A 23499-nucleotide genomic window follows, 5' to 3' on the forward strand; every position below is an offset into this window, starting at 1 on the left:
TTTTGCTGATGACAGCGAGCTCCGTTCCTCCTATTAATCTGACCTCTTTATACGATGTTCCCTAGCAATTTTCATTGGGATTAGGACAATCTAGTCACGAAAAACACAGTCTTTTTTCACAGAAGCATTTCCCTCTTCCCTCTTCTCCGAATACACCCAGACAAAATCCCATTCTCCGATTTTGGGCTCTCTACTAGCCTTTTCGACACAAGTCCATAGTTTATCCACCCTCCAAAAAAATCGATATCCCTTTCTTCTCAAAGCCGGAAAAGGATACCATGAACTGTACAAACAAATCTTAAACTCTCACTCTTAGAATAATGTTCTCATACACGAGTTGTAGTTGCGGAGGAGCTAAGGCTATGAGACCAGTGTATTATACCGTAAAGACCAGTTAAATGTTCTTTGCGTCCTAGACATATCCTAAGTTTTACCAACAAAAGGGCATCGTCGATAGCGACTGAACTACGATCGCATTTGAGCGATCACATTACATTACAGCGTCCATAAAAATTATTGATGCTGTTCACAGATGGCAGCTCAGCTAGTCGATGACACCACTTTCACCTTCTCACTCTCAGACGCTTTGTCCCTGCTTTATGTCTTTTCGACAGGAATTTCCGGGTGCTCTCTTCCACGGAACTTGCATCCATCATTCCTCCACTTTCCAGCAAGCTTATAATGACAAAAGCAGTAGCGTACTTAAATAAGTGGAAACTCAGGGACTAATGACGAAATCTCTTATTAGCTGTGCGGTTAAAGATCATCATCTATACAATTAACCTATAATATAAGTTGTAAGTTTGTGGAATTTTTTACAAAAGCTCAAACATTTCGTTTTTTTTTGTTTTTTTTTCCCATTTATGTCAGTGGATATATACATGAAACGAGTCCCTGATATCTCTGGAGGGGAGACAACAAAAGTACTGCCTAAAGAAACCCAAAAATATTTACACAATTTACATTTTTTAAGCGTTCTATGTGACACTAAAAACAGACGTAATGATTTCTGGATACGCATGTTAAAAATGCAAACTCATTACGCCTTCCTACCGATAAAATTTTTTTCTGATGCTATTGTTTGCACGAGAATAAATATCTGTAACAATTGTAAATCCACACAATAAATATTTAAGTCTCCAATATATCTAGTTTTACTAAATGCGAAATAGGGAACATAAATAAATAAACGTATTAATCGTACACATACCGGGGGAGGGGGGAAGCAAAAACTGCACCAAAAACTATGTTCTTAGAGCTAATCAATAAACGGAATACCTCGAAACATATTAATTAGATATTTTCATGTGACAAGCGAAACATTTCCTAGCTGGAAAGGCCTTCTAATATAATCATATTTTATGGACTCTTTTTTTAATATCTATACGATGTACACATAATCAGCTCTCGCATAGATTTTCAATTTATAATTACAATGAAGGGGAAAAAAAACTAAGCCCATTCAATACGTAGCGAAGATTATTCCGGCAAACGTAAAACACATTCAAAATATCCATCACTAATGAAATTTTTTTAAAAAAATATTCTCTTAAAAAGCTCTTCGACATTGAGGATTTTCCTCAATGTTGTTCGGGATTACAATTGCTAATGATGAATACGAGTCAACATGAGAGTTTCAGGGAGAAAGGTGATAGCTGGTGGCGTAGCTTGGAGCAAATAAACCGATGATAGGATAACGAGTATTCTACGTTTCAATATTTTGTTGACAAGATATTCAAATGTATTATCAGGTCAAAGTAATAATAGGCGAAAAGTAGTCCAACACATTATTGGCGCATGCGCTTACTAAAGAAGCGAGCCAGTGTAATTGCAGATACTTTTAAGAACGTGGCCAATGAGCACAAGTCTGAAAATTTTAAACGTGGTGGATGCTGCTGCTTCCCTTTAAAAATAAATGAATACACATTGGGCCACATTTAATCCCATTCGAATTTATGTCCGTGGGCTTTTTAAATTGCCTTCGTTTTATGACAATCTGATTACGCTATTACAGAGTACTTCAAATTTGAAATTATGATGAGAACCCGCAAATGGCTATTTCGCTTTCTCATCAAGAAAGAAAGTTACCTCCACAATATGGTACGCACGAGCGGTAAAAGGAAAGCACGATTGCCATTAACGAACTTCATTTAATAAGGATTAATGTGTCGTTTTGGCTACGTACAGCAACTAAGCCTAACGATCGCTACTAATAATTCTCAATGCGCAAAGTTAAATCTCGTTTCAGCGCATGTCACGTAGCATATTGGTTTCAATAATAGAATAAAAGATGAAATAATAGACGTGTTTATCGACCAATAAGAAACAAAACAGATAAATATCCTAATTATTACCTTCTATACGAATGCCGAAGTTCTTGTTTTCCGTTCTCTCAATAAATATTTCCAACCGTCTCTGCAAAGAAAAAATAGGATTAAAGATAAAAATAAATGAATATTTATATTCTCAGTTAACAAATATTAACTCAAGAACCATAAACTATAAACACGTCTAACTAGTAATGGTATACGTTAAATGTAGCATCATAAAATATCGGAAACTTTTTTTCCTGTTTAAAAGTGACCCCTAGCGGAGTCAGAAGGATATGCGTTCTTTGAGTGGAAGGACCGAATTTATGTACTCTTCAGACACACAAATCTGAAGAGTACACAATTATCAAGCATAATACACACTTAAACCATGTTGTAATGACGTCATCCCAAACGATAATATGAAAAATTCACGTGATCTTGTAATATTTTTGCACATAATCACAGACTATTTTTCCACTCTCCTTTTCCGTATGCATGATTAGCTGTTAGAGCACAAAAATCTCTTGCGCACGCACCTCTCGTACACACACACACACGCGCGCGCGCAAGCCTTTGTATACATTTATTTACCTTTATCTGTACCTCTCTCAAGTTGTATTACAAAAACGATCTCCAAAACGTTTCCTCTGGTTAAAAAAATACTGTCAGCACACGAATAGTTTTCGTGTTTGGTACTAATGGTACGGATCGACTTATGATTATAGAAAAGCATTAAGAGTATTAACTGAAATAAGTATTAATTGAGTGTATGAAAGATGTTTTTTTTTCTTTCGCTCCAGAAAAGTTTCAGCGCCACCTATAGGTAAATAAGCAGACTAACATCTATTTTCGATTTATTTTTATTGTTAGGCTCCGTTATTGTTACAGCCAAGTAATTTGGCTTTGCAGAAATCTTGCTATCGAAATAGATGTTAGGACTGTTCAGCCTTTGCAATGTGATATATCTGTACCTCCTGTCTGTAAATTATGAGCAAGGTGTTTAAGAGACAAAAACTCCTCAAAGCTATGAATTATTGTATATTAATAAAAAAAATAATAAAGTTTATTAATGTATACTAGTATAAATAAAGCATAAATAGGTGAAACTGGATTCGGGATTCTGTAAAGTTGAGGGCGGCCACTAGTTTATTGTGGCAACAAAAATCAGTCAAGCAAAAACACAATAGTAAAGTAGAAAAAAACAGATTTTTTCTCATTCATAAAAACATGACCAAAAGTACAAAAACGTACTTTCTTTTAGTGCTGCAAAGTCTCAACTCTGTCAATTTAATGTTCAAATATTTATTTATTTATCACACATGCTTTACCTCAGACCACATTATAACGCATTTGAGGAAATAAAAGTTTCTTAAATACTGCAGCTTGTATTCTATTTGTTGCACAGGATAAACGGGTATTACCACAAGTAACGCCTTTAAAGATATATAGAAGGATAAAGGACATATGACGATAATTGCAAGTGTGTTAAATACGCTCCTGAGTCCAAATATTATGACCACCTACCTAGTGGCGTGTTGGTCCTCCTTTAGTAGAGATAACCGCTTGCATCCATTCTTGGTATTGACTCCGCTAGACCAGAAGGCGTCCTGAGGTATCCTAGATCAACTAGACAGAATAACTTTTCGGAGATCAACGACCGAGGGAGGTACTGGTGTCGACCGACGAATGCTGCACTCATCATGACCCCACCAATGTTAGATGGGATTCAAATCAGAAGAATCAGGGGAGCAGATGAGATGTCTGGATATGCTCGTTTCGAACCACTTGCATAATGCGAGCCTTGTTACACGGAGTGTGATCTTGCTGGAAGAGTTCAAATCCACGGGGCAACACCGTCACTATGTAGGGCAATTCCAATCCGAAACAATCCCCAAGAAAGAATTAGCGGTCAAGGTATGTTCGATGGAGATGGAAGGAGCAAGTGATGTCCATCAGAAATCTCCAAGATATCTCTAACACCGGCGTTTCCAAAAGTGCAGTCTAATTGACTGCACGGTTGGTTCATCAGTGTATATGATCCCTTAACACTTTTTTTTGTGGGCGGGAGTGGGAACTAGTTATATCAACCAACTCTCTCTGAATTGTGTTTTTATTAACTCAGGCTTATCATTCACACAGAAGCAGCAGTTTTGTGAGCTGAAGTATTTCCATACTACAATTTCTCTTCTCATCCGTCCCTTAGAAGGGGTTGAGTCCCTTAATGACGGGGTTTACGACGAATTGATGCGGCCGGCTCGTCACTCCTCTGTTGCATCCCCTAGGGGAAAGTATTCATGACTGTAGATCCGTGTGTGTACACGGGGCCGGTTTCCCAGTTCGGAGAGATAAAAACTCTGAGTTTCTGGGTGAAAAAAAACCCCTTACCCCTTATGTTTCCAAGTATATCGATGCAGGTGAGTGCATGCTCGTGTATAATAAATGTCAGATCACGAATCGATTGAATTAATAAAAAAGAAATGATAACAGAAATAATTCCACAATGTCACGCTAGACCTTATACCTTTGACACAGTTAATACTGAATCATAAACAATTCGTATAATTTTTCTGAGAATGACTTAACGTCGTATCAAAAACAGTGTAAGCACTTTATCATGAAATATTCAAGCGATACACGAATTTAGTCTTTCAATGTTACGAGTGACTCATTCTTTTGTAAATGCAACAAATTCCAAATTCTATATCCTGTTAGTGAAACTTCAATCTACATAAGACGGAGCGAAAAAACAAAAGATGTGTAATTCAAGAGAAAAAAAATTATGCAGGAGCACAGAATAAAACAGTCTTTCTCTACTTTTTTTTTCTTCACCTTTTCAATTTATATAATTATTTGCAGGACACAACTTCAGAGTAAACTGTTAATTCAAAAATATTATTCTGAATTTCTGCAATGTCTTATGAAATAAAAGCATGCCCACTTGGATGAGTAGACGGTTTCCGTTTCAAATCCACTGCAGTATAGATGGGTATTCATTATTATTATTATTATTATTATTATTATTATTACCTAACACCTCCAGGGAATCCAAAGACTCATTCGAGGGAGGGCACCTACTCCACAACTCTCTGTCTCCACCAACTACAACAAACCACAACTATACCAACGCCATCTACTGCCTACCACCACTAGTATTTTCACAGACAATCACATTATGAATGTCTTTAGCTGGAAGATACTTTTTATTGCCTGATATTTAATCACCATCCTGTTTACTAGATAGTGAAGTTATTGAAAAAATATCATATTCAATCACCGCTTCCCTAGCACAGTTTAGAAGGATAACGAAACATGCTGTTTGATGGAAAAAGACATCGGTTCGATAACTTCGAACATGAGGGACATTTTTCTAAAATAAAAAGGACCATTTGGAAGTGTTAGGATTTTTTTCTCTCGAATAACTGTTTTTTTTTCATTCGTAAATAGAAAAAAAAACTGGTCTGAAACAACCCAAAAAAATTCAGTCAAGAACATCAAGGTGTACAATGGGCGTGAAAGAGGCGTAAGTGTAGGTATTTTAAGGATTGGAAAGCTTAATCTCTGCAATTGTCCATCAGAGAGGGATCCTGGATACAGAAATAAGTAAATATTGGGAACCTGATTTATGGAATAAAACCATGTTGGGAACCTAAATATTTTTATGTCCATGTGTATATATTTTATTTTTTTATGTCCACGTTATATATATGTGTCCAGGTTATATTTTATTTATTTTTTATGTCAATCACATTTTATAATCTTTCGTTGATGGGACTTATATATAATAAAATATTGTCAGGTGCCGTATGAACAAAAACACTACAAAAGCATAGCGATCTGTTGTTTTTTTTAAGCAATGCAAATTAGTAATCTTATATAACTGCATCATTTCAAAATGTCCTAAAATATTTTAGCATACCCTTTTTTTTCCAAAGCAGGTAAGTATCTCGAAATAATTTTGGAGATCACTTTTTTGAGACTTTTCGATATTAATTCGCTACATCGTCTTTCACTAATTATTGATGCGCATTAGTTTAGTGAAAACTCTAGTGATGATAGTGTTTAGCCAGGTTACGATGACACAGGTAGTGAATGAGTCACGTGCTGAAACACTATCCTGCTATTGCAGTCCTAGACTTCATTCTTAAAGAAACTTGACTCATGGCGCACGATACCTTCTGAACAAACAGGATGTCTAAGTATACATTCGATAAATGGAATGAGAAGTTTCAAAGGCCGCTCATCACTGCTTCGTTCAGGTGTTTATTACACGTGATTCACAAAATATGTGGACATCCTTAGTTGTTACGCAGCGTTCAGAATTCGTCATGAAAAAATTATTCTATCTAATTATTCTATTCGATGTATGAAGCAAGCTGCTTCATACATCGAATCATAATCCGGCCACCTTTGAATCGTCCACAAAATTTAAAAAAAAAAGTTATTCAGATTCCCCAAGGATCTCCTTTCCTCCTTGGCCCACCCGAAGATTTATTCCAGTCATTACACTTATAAGCTGTCTTACATCGGTAACAGAGATCCAGTGTATAAATACGAAAATAATAGAAGTGACACATCAGACTTAATAAATACGAGAAATCAGGCATCCCATCATGCGCTGGAAACCATCTACATAAACAGAATGGAAAGGTATGCAGTCACTGGTAGTGGGAAGGCTTTAAGTCAACCAGTTTCCACAGATATATTGAAAAATTCCGATCCCAGGTTACCCAAATTTTCAATTTTAGTACTATAAGGATGTAGTGGTTCTTAAATCCATGTGGTAGGCTCGAGCTTCCAAAATGAGAAATTCTAGCCTCACAGCTAAGGAATTCCACCATCATCAAACCAAAAATGACTGATAATTGTATATAATTATCAGCCGCATAAAATAATACGATTCTCAGCTAAATTTCAACCAATTAGCTATCCACGTATTTTTTTTTTTTTTTTTTTGCTTTCCGAAGAAGTCAGGTTGGATAAATCAATAATTCTCTAGTGTGTCATGTATAGTGCATATCTGTGTATATGCATGTAATCCAGGTGATGATGACCCCTTGATATAGAGATCGAAAGGAAGGTAAGTAGGTTTATTTAATGTAGCAATTTCCATATTTTTCTATAATGAAATGAAAGTGTAAACGTTTACTAGCTAAGTTTGCTTGTTTGTCCGTATGCATGTAACAACTTAGCGATGACTAGGGGGTAAATTTTAATTCTGATTAAAGGATTATAAGTTCATATACTTCTTTAAATATGGCTTGTAGTGTAATAGGTGTAGCTGTTATTGTGCGTTTTCACGATTCTTCAAAAGTTTAACTATTCTTCAACTATAAGATAAATTTAATAGTATCTCTTGCGTGAGGACCACTTATCCTGCTTACTGGAGGCCTCAAGCTTCTTGACAGAGTTCTATGTTCGCTCTGTAGAAGAGGATTTCTGGAATATCTAACCTCTAGCCCGACCAGGTGCTATAGTGCAAATTACCATAGGCTAACACCTTTCGTAGGCGAGATTCAAATAAAAAATAGATAACAAATTATTTGGTGACATGCGATTACTAAGCATTTTAACCCCTTAACATACAAAGACGTCTGTGACACGTCTTTTGTTTATTGAACCAAAATTGATTTTGAATTTTGGTTTCACGTATAAATACAACCGAATATAGACGCTAGACAATCTTGTGCCTATTTTTGTCAGCCGAGAAAAGTTGCCAACGGCGTGTATCGGCTATTTCGTTTGCGTTTGCACAAATTCATCGTTATTTTTCAAATAATGATGAATTTTATCCAGCAAGTCACCCTTGCCCAAAACTCGCCCAAAAAATTGGCAGAAAATCGACCGCTTTCTGATTTTTAATTGGTACGTTAAGGGGTTAATTTGCTGATGTATAAGGCAACTGTTCTCCAGCCAGTTTGTTATATGAAAATCCGAGTTTCTAGGAAGAAAATTCTTTCATCCTCGTATGGGACCATCAACTTTGTCCTCGCGTCCAAAACGGGATTCGAACCCAGTTTTTTTCCCTCTTGATGGGTAAATGAAGTGTCCGTTACTGTGTTAAGACAGCGGTATTGGCGCATGGAGAGAGAGAAAAAAAAAGCATGGTGAAAAGGAAGATATTCACATGATTGATTACTCGTATGTGTCTGAATATACTTTAGATTTTTTTTTGTCTCCTGCAAGTAAGGATATCTATCATCTGTATAAATTAATTAATTTTAAAACCTCTCGATAACACTTCCATTTTTCATTAGTTGCTTTGACGCAAAGAGTTAGAACTAAGTCTAGTGTCCAAGGACAGATACTGATTAGTTTTCTTCGTGTCGGCATGAAAAAAAAATTAATTAACCATCAAATCAGTATGATACAAATTTCAAAACGTATTTTAATTTCGATTTAATAATCATAATAATTACAGTTTCTAATTAAACTGTAAATCATTAATTAATGAGTAAATTAATGATTTAATTTACTCGTTAATTATTAAGTAAATCTATAAAATCAAATTTGTATTCGATATTTGGGAGTTTGACAATCGATGAATGCCCAGATAAGCGACTGATTTTTTTCCCCAAAAAATTTTACATCTAAATAAGAGCTTTGCCAAAATACAACGCTAAAATAATTTTATGAACAAATTATCGTACAAATGGAATAAAATTATTGAACAAATTAGGTTGGCAAAGTGTTTTAACCTGCTCTCCAATCAATGCTACGAGTTCGAATCAACTGTGGATGTGAACGTTGATGATTTTTCTTTAGGTGGGAGATGTATTTCATCTCTATTTTAGACATAAATAAATACAGGGGCACTAAATGCGGGGCACTATAAATGCACTATAGGTTTACAAAAGCTTCCATGCGTGGGAACCACATGGAGAAAAAAAAAAAAAAAGTGCCTTTGCCAAAACACGTAAGCAACAATTAGCCTCTGGGTATGCGTGTTTGTGATACAAATTTTCAAATATGCACTTTAATATTTTATATAAAAAGCCAATAGATGAAATGTGGAAAAAAAATCACATAGCTGACGTTTAGAGTGAATTTCACGAAGTCATGGAAAAGGCTCTTGGCATATTTGTCGTGAGTAAAGGTTAAGTTGTTTAGAGGACGTGAGTCGAATCTTCTCATACAACTTTTATGGCTGCATAAGACAGTCTACTATATAACTTCGGGAATGAACCATGTGCGGAGTAGAATCAACACAATTAAAGTAATAAATAAACAAGTTAGATTCGACGTTTTTCCTGAGATTCAAGCATGTCTTGGGTAAGTGCTGGTTGGTTGCTAATCAGAAAATAACCCACCAAATGCAGTGTATTATGTTGTTAAATGTGTACATGTGTTGTGTTGTGTTTGCCTGTTTTTGCAAGATGTATTCTGTTATCTCCGCGGAGACTGGATAGCACACCTTCAGAAGAAGAAAAAAAGTCTTATAAAAGTCCTTCGCTTCTAGATAGGATTTGACCTGTTTTCAACCAAAGGGACAGCGTCGATACAGATGAAGCTATATAAATTAAAATATACATTTTGATGTATGTATAAATATTATATTTATATAAATATCTTTTATTTATATAAATGTAAATATGAAACCATGAAGTGGCTTGAAAAAGTTCCATGCCTAATCGGTGAACAGATTCTCGCATCACTTAATCCTTAGCTTACCCAAGGTACCAAACATGCTGTAGGGTAGTTACTCTTATCGCCAGTGGAATTAGCATAAAAAAGATTAAATAACGCTCCTAATAATAGCATTCATAGGGAATTTTTATAATTGAGCAGCTCTTATATAGGAGTTTCTTGTAGTTCATGTTATTAAAATATGGAAAACACTGACTGAATTGCAGAAAAATCGGTGAGACGCTGTATATAAAATGTGTTCAACCTTTTCAAAATGGATGACATTCTATTTAATTCACCTCTCCCAGTCTAATTTGCAAAGAATGATGTGTTCGGAACTGATACATCGATAGTTTTTAGAGAAATAGCAGTAGACATTAAAGGCGGACATGCTTCTAATCGAATGCATGTCTTGCTTCTGATATTCACAAAGACAGCCCAAGATGCTGATCACTATTCAGAAATATGGCTTCAAGGAACATGATTACCTCGCTTATTTTCCAGACGTGATCCTCGATGGCTTCTTCTTATTTCTGAAGAAGCATCCATGCGAGAGATATTTCATGGGTCATGGATTAAGTTGAAAGAGGATATAAATATGCTCAGAGCTAGAGAAACATGAGAGCAAACTTTTACATAAATGGAAGAGAAGGTATGCATGGAAAAGTAGGAAAAGTGCGTATTGAACGAAGTGATGTTGCATTAAGAAATATGGGTTACACTTTAGTTAAATGGTGACTGAGTTTAATAGAAGCTATCAATGAAGATAATGCCGAAACCTGAATCTAGTAATTAAATTACGTAAACGCATTCTGTTATAGCTTTTCCACAATAATTAAATTTTTAAATGAACACGTTTCAGTCAATTTTGATTGCATTCTTGTGGATCAACTTACATTTTTTTACAGAATGGATTTTCGTCTTCCAAGAATGTGCAGAGGGACACGCATTTTTATTAGTGAATCTACAAATGACTATTAAAGATTTTAAAGGTAGAGGTGGTGTTGAAAAGCGCTGTCAGTTCATCCCAGTTTGCACGTTTAGCAATGCAGTAACGAGAAATAACTACAACAAATTGAGCGACAAGGGAAAAAAAAAAAAAGCATCGATCTTTGTTTATCATAAGCACCGTCACGTACTAGTTTTCAGTTGCGCACGAAGGTGACTTCATGAAATAGTTATTCCCCACGAGACATATATTGCGCGCATTGAAAATTCACTCGTTCCTCCAAATGACGTCAGAGAAGCAGGTTGCCTTGAACCTAAAATTCCCAACTTTTCAACTCGGGTTTTTATTAGAGCTCCACCCTCCATTTCGGTGCTTGTATGTGCACTCTTGTAAGTCGTAAAGTTTAATAACAACAACTCGCTTCTAATACTATCGCATTTTCAGGAAAAGCTGATTTCGTTTTCCTCGAGCAAACATAATAGTTTACCGAACATGCATTAATAAATCTTACGAAATGTTATTTCACAGAAGTATCATTAGCACGACCCTGTTTCTTTCTGAGTACCACCCGTCAATTTCCAAGTATTGTTAGCACGCTTTTTGAGAAGTTATTAAGTGTCAGCATGATTGAAAGTACTTAAAGAGTATTTTTGATTAACAACTTACCAAAAATTAAAAATGCACACAAAAAATATCGATTTGCTTTTTTTTGAGGTACATATGTACTGTTCTGGGCTAAGAAAAACCCGAGTTTCCGAGTGAAAAAAAAACCCTAGTACATGAGACCAGCTAACTCACCTTTAGTCGAAAGAGACCTGATAAAGGTCTCTTTCGACTAAAGAGACCTGATAAAGTCTTTCGACCTCACATCACTAACGGGAAGCGAACCCAGGTCTTTGCGACTAAAGGGTTTCGTCTACACTGATTGAGCTACGAATGCTTCAGGTACATGCGAAAAATATTAAAGACAGTCTTATCCACGAAAAATACATGGATTATCTAAAAATATCATCAGTGACGTGGATGGGTTAAAGGTTATAGATTAAACATGATACCTTTCCACGCTACCTCAGACTTATAATAGTCCGGGTGGTGATATCATACTGGGCGAGGAAAATCGTGTGTTAAAAATTTCCAAACATTCCAATCTCCAGTGGATTCCAAACCACAGGTTATAAAGCGGTGACGCTATCCACTCAGCTATCTAGGCAAGCAAGTATATGATGCAAACTTGGATATTTTGTAATCCAGAAAAATGGAAAGGTGATCAGTAGTTTGCTACTCAACATCCGACTCTACCCTGATGCTAGGCCAGATATTGAAAACAGAAAGGTGAAAGAAATAATAGCGTCTGAGGATCACATGACTTTTTTTTCTTTAAATATTGCAGAATGGTCAGTTAACTGAGAGGGGGAGACATCGTATTATTAGCTTGACATTTACTGAAATTGAGGGGGGGGGGAAAAGACTAGAAAATTTTCATATGAATTTCGAAGTACTAGTGGTATGTGAAAATGTAGAACGAAAAAACTAAAATTTTCCTAATCACACTGTTGTGTGTTTGTGTTATTACATGATTAACAAGATGCAAGCATTACATATACTCCAAAGTATCTGTTTAATGAGGATGCCCGCTAAACACAGCCACACTGACGCGTCTCATGCAGTAGAGAACTAACGTTATTTCAACATGCGAGTCGTAATAACGTTCTCTGGCTGGCTTTTAATAGGGGAGAGAGAGAGGAATAATTACTTTGCTCCGAATGGAGTGTAAACAACCAGCTATGACGTTCGGAATGAATAAGAATTACTGCAGTTATTCGATACCTTTTGTGTAAGAACTGAAGTTTACGAGCTGCTGCGAACAAGTAAGAATAGGTTTGGTCTCTTAATGAGTTATAAATGACTCTTTTCCTTTTCTCCATTGTGCAAATTTCTCCGTACAAGTGTACGGACTCACAGACGGTCGGAACATTATTGCATTATTGTGCACTACGGGTCAACGCTCGAGAATGGGTTCGTTCTTTTAATTAAGTAGACGAAGTAAAGGTGGCAAGATTACTTTAGGTGAATATACTTTGAAGCACTAGGGATATTACTGCCCACTTTCCATTCACAAACAAGTACGCTAAAGGATTTTGAAAGCCTCCCTTCTTCTAAGTCAGAATGCAAGTGCTACGACATCATGCAAAACAATTGTATTTGTGGGCTTAACAAGCACAGAAGGGAACAGGAAACTTCTGTCTATTCTACTGCTGATGGTAATGGATCCAGTTTTGTGTGTTTTTATCCGCTTAGTATTACGATCGTTTGGTTACAAACTAGAAAAAACGGAAAAAAACAGCTTCTTTGACTTTTCTTCGTACAACTCTCCATAAATACAAACAGACTATTGTTGAAAGGTAGTAGAAGATGGTACGTGAAAGCACAGATTACGAAGATGAAAGAAATTTCCCTACTCGTCTATGGTCGTTGTTGTAAATTCCATTAACATTACATAGGCACAATAAGAATTGAATTGGGACAAAAGCATTCAAAAGAGTTCTTTATCTTGGACTAGCATCTTAAAATGAATACATTAAGATAAAGGCATTCGCTTTTAGCAAGGATTTTATTAACTGAATAGATTTTCAGTACTAAGAACTAATTATTGTCAAGAACAAAAGGCAATTAAGCACTTATGTTTTCAGTGAAGTCGTCAGGAACAAAAGACTGGAAAATTGGTAACTGTTGCCGAAATGCAATCGTTTGCCATCACTTATATCATCTGTTGTTCTTTAGTACGTAATTTATTTGTATTGTACATAACGAACACTCCATGCCTCATTACTTCGCCTAGCGACTCAATTATTTTCGTCATAGGAATGAGTACTATTCGTGTTAGGGAATTGGTTCCATTATTACAATAAAATGCAATATTCTGTTTAAAATGACAGCCTAGACCTTTGAGGCACTACTAAAATGGATGTAATATCACGCAATAGCATGAATGTGGGGTCACATTCACGTCAAACACACAGAAAAATATACACTCATAGTCCATCTGCAGTACTCTACTATGTATTACATGTTTGCAACTTTTAATGAGTAAGGGTCACATAAAAATAAACCATTTATTTATGTGTAAATAAATTATATATTGTATTTTATAAATTGCATATATGTAAGAGGTTAAGGGGATGTTATAAATTTGTTGATATTTTTAATAAGCAACTGAAAGTTGTCTTTGGGACTAAACATTGGAAATGTTCAGACAACGTCAAGCCTCCAGTAAATAAAGTGGTGGTCATTTGAGAAAGACTGCGTCAGGGAGGTGGGTGAAAATTGCACCTTATTTGATAAATGAGCATACATAGGAATGAAATCGATCATTAACACTTTGGTTGAATGTTACAAGACAAGGATCGCCAAAATGAAAACTTCGTCAAAAAAAAAAAAAAAACTGAAATTTGAAATCACGGACAAGACGATTTCTAGGCATATCATCCCAATTTGGAAGAAATTCTAGCTACTAGGTGGTAAATGATTTTCATCGCTCGGTGAAACGCCATCCCTTTACTTACTGGAAGCGTGAAGTGGCTACTGTCGTGTTTCGTCCAAAGAATAGGATCTCTTGTTTATGTCCCCTCCTTTCTTCTTATATGTAGTCCAAGTGATGGCCTCGCTGATCATACTCAACACACTGGTATTAAAAAAAAAAAAAAAAAAAAAAAAAAACTAGGGAGTGAACACTTCCTCCATTTAAGGATCCAGTAAAGTCTTTTCTCTCATGCTGGCCCCTAGATAGCACACGGACCGAACCCACTGGTAACGCGTGTTGAGGGGGTTCTGATTAGTTGGCGAATAATTCTATTGCTGCTTATTCTGTCAGGTCGTGCCTGGAGGCGGATCCGAGTATAGCAGCGTGCAGAAGGTACTGTCGAAGTCACACCACTTGGAGTCTGAACACTTCCTGTGGACCAGTTACGTGCACGTCCCTCACTTCAGTTGTTTTCTTACTCTGTCAGTTTCTTGCACCAACTCAACCATGAAATATAACTAAAAAGAAGTCACACGCGGGAAAAAACTATCACAAAAACAACAAAATCAAGAAACACTAAAAAAAACAACAACTAAATACCAAAATACATCCAATAAAAAAAAAACACTTCCACATTCATCTCACCAACATCCGCATCAGTAAAAACATTAATGATGATGTGCACCATCATTTAGAGGCATCGAAACCCGATTTGCTACTCCTAATCGAACCCCAAGCGGCATCCTCTAAGCTACAGTCCATCTCAGATATCCCAACTACATCTTTCATGATGCTTTCCGTAAAAAAAGGGAAGAGCATACGCTATTGTCAGATCAGACATTTCTTGCTAAAAGTTATCAAACCTACAGTGCGCGCTTTACGAAAAAGAAGACATAGAAAGTTCCAGGTAGTTGCTAACCAGTAATGAACGTGCAACGGCCTATCTTATGCATCATGGGAGATATCATGCGGCCACCTTGTTCTTTGTAATAAAATCAAAATTTATTTTGAAGCCTAACATGAATGCATTATTTATTTATTTACTGGGATTAGATTTCTTGATCTCTAAGAATTCACCCTGTTTCTAATTCGGATCGTACAAAAACCTAATTAGTGACCCTTGACCTGTCTTGTACTGTGTTTGTTTATATGCATCTATTGACCAGTAACGATTATACTGGGGAAACGTTGCAATATAAAAAATTAATAGTGGATTCAAATGGATTCAAAGCATTCACTAAAGATCAGCAATGGACTGCAGCTAGAAGACAAAGAGGCAAAGAATAAACATTTGATTATGCGGTTCATAATAAGATTGTATTTCATGTAATTCAGCAATTAGAATTCATTCATATTGAATGATATTACGCTTCCCTAAACGCATAATGTGTACCCAATTTATATTACTGTAATTATAGCTGCTAAGATTATTACCAAAATCATCTCTTTATGTATACCGCATATGATACATTTCATTACTGATCGTTTTCTTAAACAGAAATAATTTTTACAAATCTTTTATATATACAAATCGTAAGTCATTTGACTATGTACTGTGTCCTATTTCCACCCCAGGCTCTGAGCAATCTAGCCAATAAAAAGTTACTGTTCTGTTCCATGACAACTAATAATCCACCAAAACAGGAATCGGCTGTGCGGCACTCGCTTATAAGCAAAGAACGACCAGTGAGATTACGTCATGCTTGCCAGATAATGGTAGGCTGCTTTCCGGTAGGCAGCAGAGGAGACAACAGTATTTCCAGCTTGTCAAGACACACGTCCAGTCATCCATTCACTCCTTTCGGGAGAAAATAAAGCTGATGGCTGTCTTGCAGTAATACTTGCCAAACATTCATCTTACGTTTATCGGACAACATGAGGATTTTTCGATCTCTTATATACTTACATCCCGTGTATCTAATAAAGCACATATTATTTTTCAGAGATATGGAAGCTTGTTACATTGGGGGTGATGTAGCCCTTTAATCCCATCTTCGTCTCTGCAGTTCACCATTTTCGGAACTCTGTTTTATGTCTTGAATGTAATTTTAGTTAGAGATGAACTGCGTGGAAATACAGACCAATATTCAAAATTGTTATCATGTGATCAGTAGACTACCTGAGTTTTAGCAAAAATATTTAGACAAATAGAAGACTAAGATGAATTATGTGCTTTAACATTAATGATTTTTATGCAACACTTTCAATACGAGTTTTGGAAACATTGAAAAAAAAATCTGTTATGCGCAGAAACGCACTTTTCCTGAATATTTGATTTATTTCGTGCGAAATACAGTAAATAGTGGATATCAGTAACACTTCCAAAAAACATTATTTATCTTGAGATCACTTTTAATAAGATCAAACTTTCGCTGAACAGGTTACATGATGTAAAAGCATAGTCGTTATGGTGGAACTTATTTTTCCCAATATTATAGATCTTGTGGGGGGGGGGCACATTTTTTATTTAATTTTTATTTAAATGTTTATTTAATTTTTATATATTTTATTAATAATTTCTCGCATGTGTCCCAATCTCTGTCACTGCAGAAAAGCGTTGAGTCTTGATGTGATATTTCATATTTGGGAAGAAATTCAAGTATACATACAATGATCTCTGGAAAAGAACAAATCAGTACACAGTTAACTTGGAAATCAAAAAATGAAAATTTAAGTGAAGTGGATCATCAAGAATGTCATGATGTACTGAAATGGAACCCATGAAGGGGAATAAAAAAAGATCGGCTGTCCTAAAAATACACATGGAATAGAATGTGGGGGGAGGAGTTTCGCTGAGCAAAGACTAATAGCAAGAATAAGGAACTGGAGGCAAAGATCCCGAGGTACATGATGGAATTTGGGAAAGAAAAATAAGACAGGGTGTTGCAAACATGTAACATGTTTGGAGATATTGCTTGTATACTGAAGCATGACACAAGGATCAATCGCCTGATTTTTCGAGTACTACGGTGTTATTTTTCAGATGCTCTATCAGGCTTTTGTACTGTACAACAGCCATGGTAATTCCTTCACTAGTGCCAGGTCATAATTTCTACATTAACATTTCGATGACCTTTAAATAAATGGTGTTTGATAATCAAACTACAAAAACAAATGATAATTTTTTTGACAAGTCATGTTCCGTCTACGTTTGTGGAACGTAATAATAGAACACCCTTAGATGTGATTCAAAACTAATGTTACACTATCAAAATACTAATTTATCCAAATTTAAGCGGCTGCAATAAGATGATACAACTGCGCATGTTGAACCAATGAGTTCGCGAAAAATCTTTCTCTCTGTGTTACGTTTACGCGTAGACTCACCCGTGCCATAGAGGCTCGGGTGAGTCTAGGCGTAAACCTAGGGACATCGCCTAAACCGACTTGGGCTAATGGAGGTTCTTTCATGAGAAATCAACTTTTAAATTCCATTAACTCTCAGGACTCGGACTCTTTTATATTTTCATGAATTTTAGGGCTCAAACTTCTCACATTTTCTTTTACTTTCCCGACACTTTGTCCCCCCCTCTAAAAAATTACATTATAAAAACAAATCTCGATACAATTACTTATCCATTGAAGAGCCAAAATAAAATTCATCTTTTATTCTTGGAATATGATAAGTGTTTATTCCAGGAAACGAAGAGGAATCCTCCAAATAGATTTGACCCGTGCCTTGAAATGTCAGTTATCCCTAAATTTGTATTGTTTACTATAATAATAAATTGTCGCTCAAACTCATCAGGTGTCAAAATGATATTAACAAAAGAAAAATAATTCTTTTGTGTTTTTCTTCTTTTTTTTTTTAATTAAAAAAATATTTTTTTTAAAAAAATAAAAACAAAATCGACTTGTACCATTCTTCTGATAGCTTTTAATATCATCATCTTAAAAGGACCTGGCGATAAGTCGGTTGCTGTTCGTATTGAAAACATTTAAAAAAAACAAAAAAGAAAAATAATAATTTTATTAAAAACATAATTTCTGGTCTAAAGCGAAGCGAAGTGGAAATCTGGAAATGGAAAAAAAAATATTATTTAATCTCTCAAAAAGGTTTTTATTACATAAACCACGCCAAAATCACATTTCAAATGAATCAACGATATCACTAGGAACGTCTCCCCATGAATTTTAATGGCAATCAACACAACCAGTGGTTGGATTTACTTATTTCAGAGATCCTGTCCTATCTTTCCATTTTATGCATGTAACAAAATATTTCGCATTTGGATCAACTAAGTGCTTCGTAAGAACTAGGTCAGTCATTCTGTATTATTTCATTTTGACTAGGTAAATGTGACGAACGGTATACATTGTCATGATAAATAGATACAAGGTCCACCGCTACTATCTGTCAGTATTGTCGTCACAACAATACGAGTCATCACCGGTAGTGGTGGCTTGTATTGCATTTCTTGAATAAAAAAAAGTTGCGTATTGTCGTCAGGGTTTGTGTTACAGCCCCCTGATAAGAGTGTGGTGAGGATCAGCAAATAAAACAGGATGATCGAGCAACGAAAGGGCCTTCGGTACATGCACGATGCAGAAACACTGTAATGAAGACAAATGGCGTGTTCTCAACCACAGGCATCATCGAGCAGTCGGAATTCGGCGCCGACGAAATAAACACAGTAGCGGATCACATTACGGCCGCACTAATGTTGCCACAGGAGGGACTGGAATGGCGTATTGCTGCGCGGGAGGTTTGTAAGACTCGCATTCTTTCCTTGACAGCACAGGTGACAAGGATTAGATGGGGAAAACTGAGTTTTCGGAGTTGTTCGAGGTGCGGGGGCGGGGAGTTATTAGGTAGAGTCTTAAAATCACGGATATACGTGATGGAGCTAGTGTGGCAGAGTAGGAAGACGGGGAAGAATTTATTGGTACTCGGACGTGAGAAATTCCAATTAAAAGTGAGGCATACCAGCAAGTGATTCCCAAACGTGTCTTACAGGCCTGTTAATTAATTACGTCCTACGCAATAACAATATTACTTGCGTGTCTCCTTACTTCGAAACTCTACCTAACGACACTCGTGCCAATATATATATCGATCAACATGTCGCCGATAACATTACCTATAGAGGCAACAACTACCGTATACAAGATTTTATCCACACACACACACACACACACACACACACAAGTATATTCGCTCGGTCTTCAAAGCATGTCTAATTAGTATAGCTGATATCATCTAATAGCGATTAAAAAATGTATTCTTTTTCTTTAAAATATATATTCTGATATTTTATGTTCTGCATTTCGAAATTAAACTCCCCCGATACAACGAGTTCAACGTTTCGTGCTAATTGTTGGCGTTTGCAGTTCTGTATTTTAAGCTCGGCAAGCAACCTCTCAGTTTTTTCTTTTTTTTACCATGATGATTCATACAAGCTTTTTTTAAATTTCAGTGACAAAGTAATTGGTGTGTGTGGGGGGGGGGGATGCAGGGCGCCAAATATCGGTACTATGGGAAACTCCAAACAGTCTAGCCATTCGTGTCAGGAGGCGACATGAATTTTTACTGCAGCCCTTCGCTTGTTTAGATCTTGTGCCAACGCATTTTTTTTTTTGACATAATATCTGAACGTTTAAATTTCCAAACCCGGATAGTTAAGCTTTCGTGAACGAGTTCGGCACCATATTTTCGTCCATTTTTCTTGTCCACTAACATTCACCATTATCAACAAAGTCCACTGTCGAATTTTGAAAATCAGTCAAGTGTTTGAGTACTGTTTGTTGTTTTTCCCCTCCAAGAGTACTTTTGAAACATCTCAAACGTCTCGGTGATGCTTTTTCCCAGCTTGAAACAGAACTAGATACACACATGCACGTTGTTCTTGGAAGTCTGCCATTTTCAGATGGAGCAGATGTCACAGAGGACGCAACATAACTACTCTTTACGAAACATTGTTTTTCAAGACAAGCTACATCTGTTGAAATAAACGATGATTGATCCACGAAACCATCTAACGAAGTAGTTTCGCGTGCGACCACGAAAACATCGATTAAGACACGAAATATTTCACTGAGATTTCCTGATGGAACTTTACATGAAGCAATGCCCATTGTGGATTGTACTAGTACGTTACAGTGAGGTAAGTACGAGTAGTGCGTTGATGGTAGTATGCACCTGGCACTATGTTTTATATTTGAATCGACTCTGGGAACTCATTAACTGTTTATGGGAGTGGATTTCGCCATTTTGCAATCATCAACGTGGTTAACTGTTATTTTATTCCGCTTTACATATTTCTACTTGAGTGAAGAGCTCAAGATAGGCTCGAAAAGCTCAACTGTTAACGAGAAGGTACTCTTCTAATACATTTCGTATATTACATGAGGCAATTAGCACTGTATTCGAATACTATGCAAAATCAGTTATTAATGGATTGAACGTGAGTATTTAAGTCTATACATTTTGATAATGAATGACTTAAAGAGATTATCGTTAAATAAATTTAACTTATTAAAATTGAAATGCGGGGAACAATGTTCATATCTTTACGATTTTAGACAACATTTTGTTGCACCATGAAGAATTTTTGACTAAAGTATGCTAATAAGCAATGAAGACGATGCAATTAATGAATCTTGTATCGTAGACGAAGAGGATTGTGTGAAATATGTCCATCGATAACATTAAACTGGGTTAATTCAACACACTATTTTAACGTTTAAAAGGACCTTGAGATATTCGTATTCTGAATTTTTGAGACTACCTAAATCGCATCAGTTGCAATCAGCTTGACTGATATCTTCCAGAGATGAAAATCTTCTACCTTTAAGATGAAATGTTATCTTTGGGAAGAAGCGAAGCGATGAGCACCTGGAATCATGTGTCTAAGGTAATGAGTTTTGCAAAACTATGTATGTCATGAAGTATAATAACACAATTAATAGCACCTCGGTAGCCAAGTCGGAAGTACTGATGTGCTCTTTGTTGAAAACGAATCCATCGGTAATATTGCGATGTGTCCATTTCCAATCGAAACATTTATAATTTTTCAACTGAAAGTATGTTAGCAACAAGGTTCTCCACTTTTCCCCAACACAAAACAGACAAACTGGCCATAGAATACTCAAATATCAACCTAAGGTCTGTCACGCACGTGGTTTATGCCACTAGAATGCATTTTGAACAACCACAACACATTTTGTGTCGCAGAGCATTGCCATTGTAATCTCAAGTATTTGCTCTGATGCTACACATGGAAATTCGGATTTTTTTTATTCGCCAAACAAATAAACCTGTCAGAAGAATACACGCAATTCACAGATAACAAAAACAAGTCAGACGTAATATCTTAGGCGTCCCAACACGAGCTTTTTATTATCACGTCGCAATCAGTTCAGTTACTTCTTTAAGTAAACACGATGGTCAACACCTTATGAATCAAAAGCAACGTGGACCGTCATTTCTCTTTCCCAGCTTTCTCCAAAACGACTCCCTTAAATCACTTATGAATAGTCAGGATGGGACATCCCAACATGCATGATTTATAACATTCCATTGGCGATTTCCCAAGTTTACCACAAACGTTTACGTCCTTCCGCCAACTAACATCTCTCATTGTGAAGATGCTATAAGACACGATATATGAAGAACACAAAATAAAAATAAATATAATAAAAAAGCACAAAATAATACGTTCAATTTTACTTGTTGCTGAATGGTCGGATAAATAAAAAAATCATCCACAAGAGAGAGAATTATAAAACTGGATATTTTATTTCAATTTAGTATAAATAAGTTCTGAATGCATTTTCTATTAATACAACGTATCATTTTCGGTGATGATGGAGCGGAAATAGACTATTCTGCGATTAGCATTTCAAATACAGCTGCCACGGAATGGCACCAATTAACATGATAACTGTTTTCACAGGATTCCGAACATAATTGCGTTTGCTACGATCCCGTTCATTTGACTAGGTTCATGGAGTTTTCCAGCGTAGTCAATCTCTGCTTCGAGAGGGGAAAACCAAAAAAAAAAAAAAAATCTAAACTGGTGAGGGAGAAAACTTGTGTGCAGATGACAACCTTATCCTTCCGCGAAAAAGGCCTACAAAATTCTACCTGCCACCGACGAAGTTTCAACTCGGGTCTCTTTCCTAAGCAAGTGATGCTTGGAAACGGACGTACTCGTAATCATGTAGCGATAACATTCACCGACAACTGTCATTTAGAATATGATGGGAACAGTTAAACCGCTGTGTCATAATAGGAAACGTTTTGATGACAAGCATTCGCTTTCTTTCTCTCTCTCTCTCTCTCTCTCTCTCCACGCCCATTTATTCTTTCAGATACAAAAATGCGGTTTACGCTCGGAGGAAGGGTGCATTATCAAACGAACACCGATTAGATGGGATCAACGAGATGGATTTTCTGTTCCCTACTTGAAAGACAAGTATTGTAAATGATCCATTTTAATCCATGCGATTTTGTACATGAATAAAATTCAATAATAGAAAGAAGAAGGCATTACTTTCCGCTCTAAAAACCCCGTCGTGTTCCTCGGTTCCTCTCAACTGCTTTAAACGAAACCTCAATTCCATAGTTCGCATTCACTGAAATTGCATGCGTTGTCATCACAGTATCCCACATTCGTGATGGGTCTCCACTCTCCAAGAAAAGAGCGTGCATGAATTTTTCAGATTACCGCGAACGTAAAGAAGCCTCGGCATCGTTCATCGGCGGTCACCATGACGACCGATTATTGTTCACCCAGTTACCAGTGTCAGAGCATCCAACATCTATAAGCAACTGCAATGTATCAGTCATCGCCCTTTCGCGCGCCACTGATTCATCCAGGTAAGCAGCGTCACTGTGGCAGCAACTACAACCACGTCACTATGGCAACGGATCTTGGAGCAAAAGGCGAACTGCGGAAATCCTCCAGTTACTGTCCCAGCAGTGGGTTCCTGTCTGTGAGGATTGTGATTGTTAGCGACCTTTTCAAGTGAACAGAATCTTTCCTGGATTCTATTAAGGGGATAAATTAGACTGTTCCCATTCTCCGTCAGTCCGCCGCTAGTGATAGAAATAAAAGGTTTTCGAAAAGTGCCGCATTGTAGCGTACGGTAGA

The 23499-nt window shown here is 36.4% G+C and overlaps 1 protein-coding gene across 3 annotated transcripts in view; it reads right to left on the minus strand.

The window, feature by feature from the left end:
• The window catches only part of LOC150108161 (uncharacterized), a 180596-nt gene that overhangs the window by 62086 nt on the left and 95011 nt on the right, over positions 1 to 23499 (minus strand). For all 3 annotated transcript variants that reach the window (XM_090390613.1, XM_090390614.1, XM_090390615.1), the window contains exon 2: positions 2355 to 2415. In XM_090390613.1, the coding sequence (XP_090246739.1) occupies positions 2355 to 2415 (61 nt within the window). The remainder of the gene's footprint in view (positions 1 to 2354; positions 2416 to 23499) is intronic.

Source organism: Typopeltis vanoorti, chromosome 3 (assembly GCF_054136105.1).
Source record: "Typopeltis vanoorti isolate ZY-2024b chromosome 3, IOZ_Tvanoo_1.0, whole genome shotgun sequence".
Taxonomy (NCBI): domain Eukaryota; kingdom Metazoa; phylum Arthropoda; class Arachnida; order Uropygi; family Thelyphonidae; genus Typopeltis; species Typopeltis vanoorti.